Genomic DNA, 13,289 nt, shown 5'->3' with positions numbered 1-13,289 from the left:
TCCGCAGGCGTTTGTGGGTTAGGAAAGAATGTCTTTAAAATCACAGGTTAATTTAGATGGAAATCCGAAGGCACTTTAGGGATGAATTTCGGATTAGTGCGGAGCACTACAGAGTCATTTGTGAATTGTAAGAAGGGGATGCTGAACAGTGAAAGCTTGGATGTCGCTGACTCTCCTAGAAGAGGTCAGGGCCAAAAACAGTGACACCTTCCACGCAAGAAATTTCAGATCGGCTCTGTGGATAGGTTCGGATGGGTGATGCATGAGTTGCGCCAACACTACATTGAGATGCCACGATGGAGGTGGACGACGTATCAGAGGGAACATTCTAAAAAGGCCTTTAAAGAATGGTTGTATAATTCTCGCAGAATAAAGAAAATTGGTCCCATCTTGTCGGTATCTTGAAATCGCTGCTAGGAACACCTTTAGGGTTGCATGAGACAATCCCGATCTTGCTAGATGTAGGAAAAAAAGGCAGGATTTCCTCTGGTTTAGCTGAAAAAGGATGAATTCCAGCTGAGCGACACCAGACACAAAAGCGTTTCCATTTAAGACTGTACATCTTTATGGTAGCAGGTGCCCTTGCTTTGGCTAGAACTTCCTTGCAGTCCGCAGGGATGTTTAGATGGGCGAACTCACGGTACTCAGGCGCCAGGCCGCTAATCTCAGCGATGTTGGATCCGGATGGTAAACCTGGCCGTCTTGAATGGTGAGCAAGTCCGGTATTGGACTCAACTGAATCTGTTTGCACTCCGAAGGAGCTCGGTGAACCAGTACTGGCGAGGCCATCTGGGAGCAATGAGAATCAGCCGAAACGGTTCCTTCTTCATCTTCCACAGGACTCTGGGAACCAGTGGTATTGGTGGAAAAGCGTACACATATATCAGAGACCAGTTGATCGAAAACGCATTCCCCTGAGTCTTTATGGGGATGCCAACTTGCAAAGAATCAGCATTTGCTGTTCTTGGTTGCAAAGAGGTCTAGGTCTGGATGACCCCATAGATGGAAGATCCGATCCACAGTCTGCTGATGAAGTTCCCACTCGTGAGTGGACACTGTTGTCCTGCTGAGTGTGTCTGCAAGGACGTTCTCTGTTCCAGGAACATGAACCGCCTAAAGGGCTACACTTGCCGCTGATTGTCAGGCCCTGAAGATGAGCTCCCCAGCCTTCGAGGGATGCGTCCGTGGTGATTGTAAAGTTTGGCGCACCCTGAAGGAATGCACAACTCTGCCGTAGATTTTTTCTTTGTGTCCACCAGAGGAGGGAATCCCGTATGCGAGGTTTAATCTGAATGAGATCCTCGAAGGAGCTGGAGACCTGCAGCCATTGTAAGCGGAGTTCTTCCTGAAGAGGCCTCATTCTGAGTCGGCAATTTGGTATTAGCGGAATGCACGATGATACCATCCCCAGAAAAGATTTGAACCGTCGGACTGAAACGGTCTTTTTTGAAAGCAGAGTCCGAACCATATTCTGTATCTTGTCTTACGTCCGAGACGAAGGCTTGGAGCAGCTGGTTGTCTAAGGTTGCTCCCAGGAAAGCCCGTCTTTGTGATGGTACCAACTGGGATTTGCTGATGTTGATGGAGACCCAGAGACCGAAAGAGGTTTAGACACTGTTGTAGATGGTTGTCTGTGTCCTCTTAAGAAGTTGCCTTGATAAGGCAGTCGTCTAGATATGGGAATATTTGTATCCCCTCCAGCCGGAGGGGAGCCGCTACTGGGGCCAAGACTTTTGTAAACACCCTGGGTGCCGAGCGCAGCCCAAAGGGAAGTACTCTGAACTGATAATCCCTGCCAGCCACTCTGAATCGCAGGAACTTTCTGTGGCGAGGTAAGATGGGGATGTGGAAATAAGCATCTTGGAGATCCAAGGTGGCCATGTAGTCTCCCGCTGCTAGAAGATGCAATATTTCCTGTAGCGACAACATTCAGAATGTTAGTTTCTTCAGATATTTGTTTAGGACACGGAGATCCAGAATCGGACGCCATTCTCCGGATTTCTTCTTTATTAGGAAAAATCTGGAGTAGAATCCTGTTCCCCTCATAGTTTGAGGAACTCTCTCAATTGCTCCTTTCTTTAGCATCAAATTTATTTGGGCAAAGAGCTCTCTTATGTGAGCTGGAGGTGGGCCTTTCGGGGGAACATTGGAGGAAACTGTTCGAATTCTAGGGCATGGCCCTTGGCCACAATGTCCAGGACCCACCTGTCTGATGTTATCGATGACCATTTTGAGTAAGTAGCGGTGGCAGGTGAGAAGTCTCATTGACGTTTATCCTTTCCACGGTAGGCCGGTTTCCCCCGGTTCTGGGAATAATTATTTTTCAGTTGACCGTAGGATTGATAGCGCTGTGTTTGGTAGCGCTGATTTCCTTGTCTGTAGGAGGATTGTTGCGTGTATCCACCTCTGTTGGAGGACGATCCAGATCCTCTCGCTCCTCGAAAGGGCGGTTTACGAAATTGGAGGGTGCCCAAGGATTTCACTGTTTCAGTATACATTGTCTGCAAGGCTTCTACTTGCGGGCCAAACAGAAACTCTCCGTCATAAGGCATATATAATACCCTTGTTTGAACTTCCTGACGGAATGAAGTGGATCGTAGCCACCCCTGTCTACGTAAAACAGCAGCACCTGCTAATTGTCTGAAACCAGTCGAGGCAACGTCAACTGCTGAATCGATAATCTCAGCCGAGATTCTTTCCCCTTCCTTTAAGATCTTCTGCGCTTCAGATCTAGAAGGCTCAGGAAGCTGGTCTATGTATGGCGCAATATCCGACCATATCTGCCCAGGATGGCCAATTAATTAGCAGCCCGGACCGTGGTAGCGGCCATCGTCGAAACATATTTTCCAATGGCATTGAGGCGCCTGCCATCTCTGTCCGGTGGGGCTGCAATTGGAGATGAAGGGTTCCTAGACCTCTTCTGAGCAGCTTGAACAATAACTGAATCCAGTTTTGGTTGTCCTATAAGGCACGCAGGTGACTTTTCCGGTGCCTTATATTTCTTGTCAATCCGTTGCAGGACTGGGGGTATGGAGGCTGGAGTAAACATGACCTTAATACCCTCCTGCCAGATAAAGTCTATAATAGGTATAAATTTGACTTGTCTTCTAGGCTGATCCTTAAAATCATAGAGAAAGCATTCCTGCTCTGTATGTTCCATGTTCATATGGAAACGCTTAGTAGCCCGCTCCATTAAAAGGTGGAATCCACCTACGTCTACTGGTGGTGAATCCGAGGCAGCCGAAGGTGACGGAGAAGGAGTCTGTACTTGGTATTCATCCCACTCCGACATGTCATCAGCTTCTCCTTCGTCAGAAGACTGTTGTCCTTCCAGCTGATTGGACGGTGCAGGTGGAGGAGACCTTGGAGGTCTAAAGACTGGTAAAGTCGCTTTCACCGCAGGAGTAGGAGGCAGAGAGCCTGTAGATTCCGATGGCGGAAACCGCCTGTAATAGTCATCTAGCATGCATTGGAGGTTGGTGAGCAATGCAATTGGCACCTGAGTGGCAGGGACACTTGTTACAGGGGACGTCATCTGTTCAGATGACTGTTGTTCCTCTTGGTCATCCTCCTGATATTTAATATTTAGTTCGGAAGGAGTTGTAGGCGTTCCAAAGGATTCTTCAATTACAGAATCATCCTCACTGTCTTCAGAGTCAAGAAGTTTGTCTGGAACCTGCAGGGGTACCCTTTGTGGTGAGATATGCAGAGGTGATAACTCCAAGGTTGAACCATGTCTCTGAAGCAAAGATTGTTTTGGCGTCAGAAAAACCGTAGACTGTGACCACACCTGTAAAGTGGTGCAAGAGGATAGTTGCAGCGTCGACTGTGGGTCCACTAAAGGACTCGTTGCACTGGATTTGCCTTTAGACGACGAGGTCCTAGTCGACGGTGCAGTTATCGTCGTCGACAATGATGGTTCAGTCGATGTAGGCTTCGTCGACGGTATGGACTTCGTCGACGGAATTGGCTTAGTCGACGGAATTGGCTTAGTCGACTGTGTTCTCTTCGTCTACGCCTTCGTCGACAATGGAGCCTTTGTTGTGGACGGAGCGTTCGATGATGGTGTCTTAGTAGACGGTGTGGAACTCGCCGACGAGCCCATCGACGGTAGCTTCTTCGTCGACGACGTCATCAACGGGATCTTCTTCAGAGTAGCCGCCGACTATGGCAGATGATGAAGACTCTGCCGTCGACGAAAGAGGTCTAACAGTGACATAGACCATCGTAGGCGATGAAGACGCCGTCGACATGATCATCTGTGGCTTAGGAGATGAAAGTTACCGTCGACGTAGATGTAGCGTCGACGCAGATAGTCGACGACGGCATCGTCGACGACAGGGGCTGAATCGGAGGTAAAATCTTCTCAGATGTCTGAGGTAACTTCTTGGTGGATCTTCTCGGGGGCGTAGATGGACCAACTTTCTCCTTAACAGCGGGAGTAGGCTTGGAAGTGGAAGGCCTCTCAGACCCCTTAGATGGAAGTGGTTTCTTAGCAACTTTAGCCCTAGGAGAAGTTAACACCTCAGTAGCAGCTCTCTTCCTAGAGGCTGAAGTAGAACCAGAGGCAATACTGCCTTCCTCAGACGCAGGATAATCCGAATGCTTAAGCTTTTGTAGCCACAAAAGCAGGCGGCCCTCTCTGTCTCTGAGGGTCTTCTGAGGGAAGGTTCTACAGACCTTGCAGTCCTTTACTTGATGTTCAGGATAAAGGCAATAAATGCACTTCTTGTGGGGATCTTCTTTAAAAAGCCAGAGCTTACCACAAGAGTCACAAGGTCTGAATAAAGATTTCTTGGAAGACCTCTTCAAAACACTAGATTCCAGAAGGAAAATAGAGAAGAACTGAGCAGAGCTCAGGGAGACTCCCTTCACACGACGTGCGGTAGAAAATCTGACAGCCTGAGCCTCTGGGGAGAACCTTCTGGTGGGTGCTGTCGCCTGATTGGCTGTAGTTTGGACTATACAAAATGACTAGGATAGTCATGAGTGTGGAAGTTTTTTCTCCTGTAGCTTGGGCTACTTTACTTCCTGGTTGGGAATTACTGGTTTTTCCAATGTTACTATAGCATACTATTGCTTTTTTATGTACAGTGGGACTCCCACTCCGACGACGGGGAATGATTCAGGCATGTGAATCTATGAAAGACACCCCTAATACTGGAGAAGGAGTTAAACATCCACCAAATAGAGATTCAATAACATATGTGAAACCTCCAGTGAAAACAACTAAAGGTCTGGATCATGACAAGGTCACATCATTACACTGGAAGACTGATCCCTTTTACTACATGTCAAATGGTCCCTGTTCAAAATCAGGGACCATATGACCTGTAATATTAGTTTGAGTATTTTTTCAAGTGTCCCTCCGGGAAAAAAAAGAACCATTAAGAAAACAAAGAAAAAATTAGATTAAACTAACAAAATCAACTTAAGGTTAAAAGTGTAAGATCGAGAAGAGCAATGCATTTTAAAGAGGCCTACCATAATATACAACAATTGAGACACAAACATGACTCCGCTTCAAAAGATCCAAATGCCAGGCAGTACCAGTTTCAACTGCGGATTTGGTATGCTAGGGACTTACATCATGGCTCGCAATGGGGGACTAAATATAAATATAGGCCCAAAAAGATGACTTTGGCATTCAGGTCCAAGATATGTTCCTTACAAGTGTGTGACATCAGTCACCCAAGTAAGTTGGGGGCAGTCTAGGATACGCAAATCTGAGTGTTCGAGTTAAAGCTACAATGGAACTTCAGGTGGTTCTCTGTTTGAATATAACAATCACGGTTGACAAATTATTCACCACTTGGTCCCTACTGGAGAGCTGCTCATTTCAACCACGATTCTGCACTTCATCTTCAAGAGGGCTTTCGCTTTCTTAAATTAGGATGTAGCAGTGAAGTTCATTCTCAGGATATGGGATATGGCTACTTGTTGCTGAATTTTAACACCTCACTGAGACAAGTTCAAAGAACACATACAATTTTTCATTGCAGAGTGAAAAGGGCAGGAAAGTTTTGGGCAACAGCTTTGGAGGATGTGTGTGATGCAGCACCTGTGATAGGAGGTGGACCAGAAAGGTTGTTGCTGCTTAAGAAGACACTTGCACGCATTCATACCTATGTGCTGCTCGCATGCACTTTGTTCTTGTAGACGTGTCACGTCTCTCAGTTGGGTCAAACAGATGCTCCTAAGACCGGACACTGAAAGCCTTTCTGGTGAAGGTCAGGTCCACAGTTTGACACTTAGTGAGGGTCACAATACCCTATTCGTTTATGATAATGTAGTCGTACCACATACACTCAGAGGAAGGGTACCACTCTCCTTTCAAGTAGAGCAAAAAGACAGTACATCTTGTATTGTAAAACAATGAGGCAGCAACACTGGACCCAAGAAGCGCTGTGTAAAAATGCTTTGGTTAGGGAACCCTAGTTAGAGACTGGTACAAACTCGAAGGCAATTAAGCCAATGAATAAGCGAGTTCCTGTAGAGAATCTGTTTTGGAAGCCTGGCAGTGGGCTTGGGCACTATTTCGCCTCGGCCTGGAAGAAAAGGTCACCCGGTACAGGCCAATTCCTAAATCTTGGGACACTCCTCTCTCAAAGTGCTCACAAGATAGTGCACCCAGAAATATTTGAGAAGAGAGCCCCACAACGGGGTGCCGAACCGCTCACTGGTAACAATAGTCTTTTCAAAAGTACTTCTTGACTTGAACCCTGAGCCTGGAACTGGGCCCCTCTTAACTAAGCAAAACCAGGCCATAAAAAGACCAGGTTCGGTCTTCATCAATGCAAGAAAGCTGCTCTTCAGAGATGTAGGCTGAATTTTGAGAGGGTCAATGGTCAAGAAATGCCTGTGGCAAACACCGTACTGCTAAATCCCACTATGAAGGACAAGGAAGGAAAATAAAAAATGTTTAAAGACCATTGCAATAAAAAAAAAACATAACCCTTCCCGAAGACAATGTGCCAGAGAACCACCCATAAAAGAAGTAGATCACCTTCACCCCTCACCTGCCCCTGCAATTTGACAGGTCAAAAAACACCAGATCTGGGATGGTTGGAGAATCAATATGTGGTGCGGCTGAAAAGCATAAACTAAGACACCCAAGTTTGGTTACAGAAAATGCTTTCAATCAGTTTTCTGTAGGGGCTTTCTAAGGTCCTAAAAGTGGATGAAAGTACCATCCTCTACTAAATGTACCTCCTAATGTTAGCCATAATATTGTGTCTTAGAGTAAAAGATGCAAGGAATACACAATCAGTGACTGACCCTACCTTTACTTTCTTTTCCAAAACACTCCTCGTCTTCTGAGTTGGTGTCACGACCTTGCTCCTTCACTTCAGTGGTTAAATCCAAGATGTTTCCCCTAGAGAGAAATGGTGACGGTTGGTACACAAACAGCAAACAAAGGAAAATAGCTCTCAAATACAAACGACTTCTGCTTCCAAGTGAGACGGTTCTTTAACAGATCATCCAGCCAGGCCAAACAGCCTGCATTTCAAACCACATGGCAACTGAAAAGGGGTCATTAGACAATCGAACAAGTTACCTAAAGCTAAACGGTAACGCATTATCTGGTAGAGACTATCTAGCTGTAGATTACTTACCTCTGAATTTCCCAGGCGTCAGGCTGGATCCGGAATCTTTTGCTGAGCAATAACCCTTGAGCGCGACGTCAGGTGGCTCCATTCGGCTCCACATGTCTAGGACGTCTGTTATGACGACCCGGTGCCTACAAAGGCACCACCCAGGCGCGCGGACGTCAGTACTTTGTTTTTCCAAGCCAGAAGTGCAGAGCCACGAAGTGACTGACATAAACGTGTGCAAAACTAGGGCCCTGAAAGGGGAGTAACCCTAAATGTACTACATCAGTCCGCAAAGCAGGGAGGCATGGGTTGGGCTGTAAGTAATCTGCAGCTAGATAGAGTCTCTACCAGATAATGTGTTATTGAAGGTAAGTAACTTGTTCATCTGATAGAGACTTCTAGCTGCAGATTCCTTACTTTTGAATCAGATACCCAAGCAATGCCATCCCAGCGGTGGGTTGCGGACCCATGGACTAGACTGAAAAGTTTTGCAGGACACCGACAGGACCGGATTTTGGAGCGAGACCGTTCGACCATGGACGCCTGAATGCTCACGATTGGATGATACCATGCTTAAAAATTAATGGTGTAAGAAGGACATAGCCAGGGGGGACTATACCGAAGTCTCATCAAGAATCCAGATAACTTCATCATCCTGTGGTTCTAGCTCTGTGCCGCCATTTTAGCTATGTTTATTGTTGGTTGACTCTCCTGATGGACGTTGCCCACTTATTTAGATGGATGTTCTGTGCACTGATCCGTTCTAGCTTTCGTATCTCCTTATATAAAAAATTATTTTAAAATTAACCTTCATAGCTCCTGACACTTGGTGCTCGTGTAATTCAATGTAATACAGGTTGTAAGCTTCTATGTGCTGACGTGCTACCGAGTGGAAGTATACTTTGCTACTAAGCTTCAGAAGTGTCGAGGCCGGCCGGATGGTTGTAGGCCCGTATTTGTCTTCTGCACAGTGCTAAATAAAGGTTTTCAAAAAAAAAAAAAAAGAATCCAGATAACTTGACAATAAGACAAGATACCATCAGTGCAGATACTAGATGAAAAATTGATGCGATCACTGCGCAGAATATTGTATATTAAGCCCTGAAGAAGTCACAGGGGTGACAAAACACGTTGGCGACAGGCTATTCTGTATTGTTTTAATGAATTGATGATCAATAAAGAAAGTAACAAATCTACAATCAAGACCTGGAAATTGTTTATCTTTGGGAAATGATGACTTTTTGTAACATTGGACTGTTTCTCTGAGTAGTGTGTAGATTGCTATACTGGTACATATCAAATACATATGTACCTTGGTGCGGGTCATTTTGTTTTACTGAGTGGGCAAAGTGCCCGTCCCTGTGCACTTGACCATCAGGCAATAATGTTTCGCGAACGTGTGCAATAATACCCACGTCGCCGCCTGACAGATGTCTTGGACTGGGAAACCCCATGCCAAGACCGTAGTCGCAGCTTTTCCCCTGGTGGAATGGGCCCTTAATCACTCAGGGGGCTGCGTCTTCGCCAAGGCTTAACATATTTTCATGCAGAGAACAACCCAGCGAGAGATGGTTCTTTTCTGCACTGCCTTTCCCTTCTTTACTCCCATGTACCACACAAAGAGTTGGTCATCCACCCGGAACTCTTATGCGGTCAAGGTAGAACGACAATGCTCTTTGTGTCCAGTCGATGGAGACGCTCCTCTTCCTTAAAGAGATGTGGGGGAGCAAAGAAGGTGGGCAAAGTAATGGACTGACCCAGACGGAATGGGGTCATAACCTTTGGTAAAAAAGATGCCCTGGTGCGAAGAACCACCTTGTCCTGAAAGGACATAAGATAAGGAGGCGAGCGGGATAACGCCTGTACCTCACTCACCCTCCGGGCTGATGTTATCGTCACTAAGAAGGTTGTTTTGATGGTCAACAGCCGGAGGGCACAATTGTGTAAAGGCTCAAAAGGAGCGCACATCAAATACACGAGGACCAAATGAAGGTCCCATTGTGGCATAATAAAGGGCGCTGGTGTAAACAAGTGAACCAGCCCTTTTAGAAATCTATTTACAATCGGAGATTTAAAGAGAAGGTTGGTCTGGCAGCCGCAAAAAAGCAGACAGAGCAGAAAGGTAACCCCCAAGTGTACCCAAGGCAGAGCCCTGCTGGGCAAGGGTCAGAATGAATAAAAGAACAGCAGAAAGAGGGTTCATAGACCTTTCTGTACAGTATAACACACATTTCTGCCAACAGCAGGCATATACCGACTTAATGGAGGGTCACCTGGCCGCCAGAATAACATTACAGACTTCGAGAGGAAGGTCAAAGGCCATCAACTGCCGCCGCTCAATCTCCACGCATGGAGACACAGAGTTGATCGGTTCGGGTGGAGAACCCTCCCCTGCTGCTGCGACAGAAGATCCTCCCAAAGGGGGAGACTGATCGGAGGATCGACACTCATGCTCAGATGCAATGGATACCAGACTCTCCTTGCCTAGTCCATCGCCACAAGGAGGACTGGACTTGGGCCCCGTCATTTCGGACCTTCATCAGAACCCTGGGCAGAAGTGGTATGGGCGGAAAGGCGTACAATAGGCCAGCGCTCCACTCGTGTCAAAACGCATGGCTGAGCGAAAACCGCCTTGGAAACTTCAGTGCGCAGGACTGCTGACATTGCGAGAACTCTTCGGAGGCGAACAATCTAACCAAGGTTCTCCCCACTGCTAAAAGAGACCTTGCGTTGCCCTCTGACTGGAGACGCCATTCGTGATCCGCTAGGCATTGACAGCTGAGATAGTCTGTCCTGGCGTTCAGAGAACCTGCCAAGTGTTGAACCACCATGGCTATGCCTTGATGTTCCAGCCACGTCCAGAGACCTCTCGACAAAGGGTACATGACCCCACCCTGCTTGTTGCAGTACCACATGGCGGTAGTGTTGTCCGTGAACACCTGTACCAACTTCCCCTTGACAGAGGGAAGAAATGCTTTCTATGCCAAGCGAATCGCTCGGAGCTCCAACACATTTATGTGGAGCCCTACTCCTCCGGAGACCAGTGACCCCTGATCTCCATCTCTCCCAATTGGCCGCCCCATCCCAGAAGTGATGCATCCGTCACAATTGTGAAATCCGGTTGGGGAAGTGAGAGAGGTCTGCCTTTGACCCAATCTCGTTCGTTAACCACCATTTCAGATCCTTCACACTTCCTTCGAAGATCTGAACCATGTTGGTGATATTTCCATGATGCTGTGCCCATTGGAACGTCAAGTCCCACTGCAGAGCCCGCATACGCCATCTCGCGTGTCTTACCAAAAGGTGTTATAACCGAAGCTACAGACGTCATGGACGACACGCAGAGCCGAATGGAGCCACCCAACGTCACGCGCAATGGGTATTTGTTGGAAAATGGGTTATTGGTAGGGGCAAATGTAGGTCTGCCACTGGACATAAGACCACTAACATAGTAGGGCCCAGCATAGGTCTTAGAAAATTATTCCTATGCTCAGCCCTTGGTAGCGTGGCTGCGAGCAGACAGGCTTAACTTCAAAGACAGGTATATAAAGCATTTAAAAACAAAATTTCAGTAAATCATTAGGACACAACACAAAAAAAAATCCAGCACCAATTTATAAAAATAGGTAATATTTTTATTTTTTAAATGACACCAAAACGAAAAAAATCCACTGTAGGGAACCAGAGATATGAATTTTTAAAGATTAAGTCACCTTCTAGTGCTTAGAAACCAAAAGTGCCCCTTTTAGTAATTTCATTTTCTCCGACAGGGACACACCTTTAGAAACTGTTCTGGAGAATTTTCTCACCACTGTGTTGTGCCGCCTTCTCCAGCAGGAGGGTCCAGTTAGAACTCCTTCCTGAGGTTCTGCTTGCGAGTCCTGCTTTCCTTGTCAGGTGGTGGCCCAGATGTTGTTGGGACGTTGGCCCTTCTTCTGGCCGTTGCGGCTATAATTGAGTCTGCTGAAACTGTCCCCTGGATGTAAGGGGGGTCCTGGGAGGAGAACCTTACTTTTTCTCCGTCCTTGGCGTGACTGACCTGCAGGTAGCTGGTTCTCTGAACGCCTCTTTGCCCTGTGCCATAATACTTTTCAGCATGAGCAGGAAGTGGCTTTTTGTCTGTTCGGGGAGCAAGGTTTCCAGCAGGAAATCTGCCTTAGCCTTCTCCTCCTCCAATTTGACTCCATAAGCTGCTGCAGCCTTTTTGAGGACCTCATCGTAGGCCCCAATGTCATCTGGCGGCGAAGGCCTCGAGGGGTATGTCTCCACAGCCTCCTCCGCGTTTTCGGCCTCGATGTCCTGCCAATCCTGGTCCTGAGCCGTCAAGGATCCAGAGTCGTAGCTCGAACGCAGGTCCCCATAATCACCCTCTGTGTAATGGAGGCCCTCCTCTTCTCCCTGCTCCGAGGGCTCCAGAGTTTTTGGCGGCTCTTCGGCATCGAACTCCTCGTGTTCTTCTATCTATTCGAGGACCGTCGCGGGCTTCGAGGGCATCCTGAAGCTTTTCATTTTGTCTTCGAAGTCCTTCTTGCTCTGGATGATGTTTTCCATCTCGGCCTCAAGCCTTCTTTTCTTTCTCTCAATCTGTGCAGCCTGCTCGGCGTCGAGCGTTCCAGCGTCCTCTTCAACGGCCCAGTCTACGTCGGAGCGGCTCTCGGCTCCTTCTCCGTCGAGGATCCCTTTTCGGGAGCTTGCTTCGACGACCTTTGTTTTTCGCTGGTCTTTGCCGCCTGGGAGTCCTTCTCGAAGGATCTGCTGGGCTGTTTTTCGGGGACCGCAGCTTCGGTCATCGAAGATTTAGACGCCGGTGCTCCCTTCGAGGTTCTAGACTATGATTTTCGAGAGTCAGCCTCAGGTTTTCGAGGCCCTGTCGAGGGTTTCGGGGTCATAGACTCTCCTACCTTGTCTGACGATTTCTTATCGGTCTCTGCGACCGTGGAGACATCTGGACCTTCGGCGAGGTTGTCCTCGTCGTCGGTGGAGAGGCCCAGGTCGTACAGCGACAGGGCCTTGCCCTTGCTCTGCATCGGGTGGTGAGCTATCCTCTGTTTTTCCCGAATCCTCAGCGTCTTCGGCGTGAAGACTGAGCAGGCGTTGCAGTCCTTGCTCCCGTGGTCGATAGGCAGACAGAGGTTGCAGACCGGGTGCTGGTCTCTCTGCGTGTACTTGTGGTGGCAATTACGGCAGAATTTAAATGGTGTGTTGTCCATTACTGTGCTCAGGGGGCCCCCTGTGTGCGCATTCTCCGTCGGACGTCGAAGATCTCGAGGTTCCTCTCCTTCGTCGTCCCGGCTCTGATGATCTTCTCCTGGTCTTCGAGTTTTTTCCTGAAGAAATTCACTTATTTTTCTCCTTTTCTCCTCCAAAACTTCTGGAGCTTCACGCGAGGATCCAGACCCAACGGCGGAAAAAAGAATCTGAAGATGGCGCCCAAGGGTGGGAGCTTCCGCCGGAAGCATGCCGACATCACCAAAGGTACACCAAATGGTGGGACATCGACGCCCAGCTGGGCTACGGAAAAAAAAGAAAAAAAAAAAGACTACGATTCCGGATCCAACCACCAGATTGCGGAATATGCACAGCATAGTGAATCCAGAAAGAGTCACGCTGCAAAACTTCATGTATGTAAATTTTAAGAGAAATTAAACAATATAATAGTGTTGGATTTTTCTCTACCATTCTAGTAAGAGTTTG

General features: G+C 47.6%; 1 protein-coding gene across 1 annotated transcript in view; it reads right to left on the bottom strand.

The window, feature by feature from the left end:
• Nucleotides 1-13,289, bottom strand: part of BAZ1A (bromodomain adjacent to zinc finger domain 1A) — a 510,573-nt gene that overhangs the window by 172,514 nt on the left and 324,770 nt on the right. The window contains exon 16 of the mRNA XM_086936946.1: nt 7,284-7,375. Coding sequence (XP_086793072.1) covers nt 7,284-7,375 — 92 coding nt within the window. The remainder of the gene's footprint in view (nt 1-7,283; nt 7,376-13,289) is intronic.

The sequence above is a fragment of the Lissotriton vulgaris genome, chromosome 9, assembly GCF_964263255.1.
Source record: "Lissotriton vulgaris chromosome 9, aLisVul1.2, whole genome shotgun sequence".
In the NCBI taxonomy this organism is placed as follows: domain Eukaryota; kingdom Metazoa; phylum Chordata; class Amphibia; order Caudata; family Salamandridae; genus Lissotriton; species Lissotriton vulgaris.
This window is presented reverse-complemented; position numbering and strand designations above follow the sequence as displayed.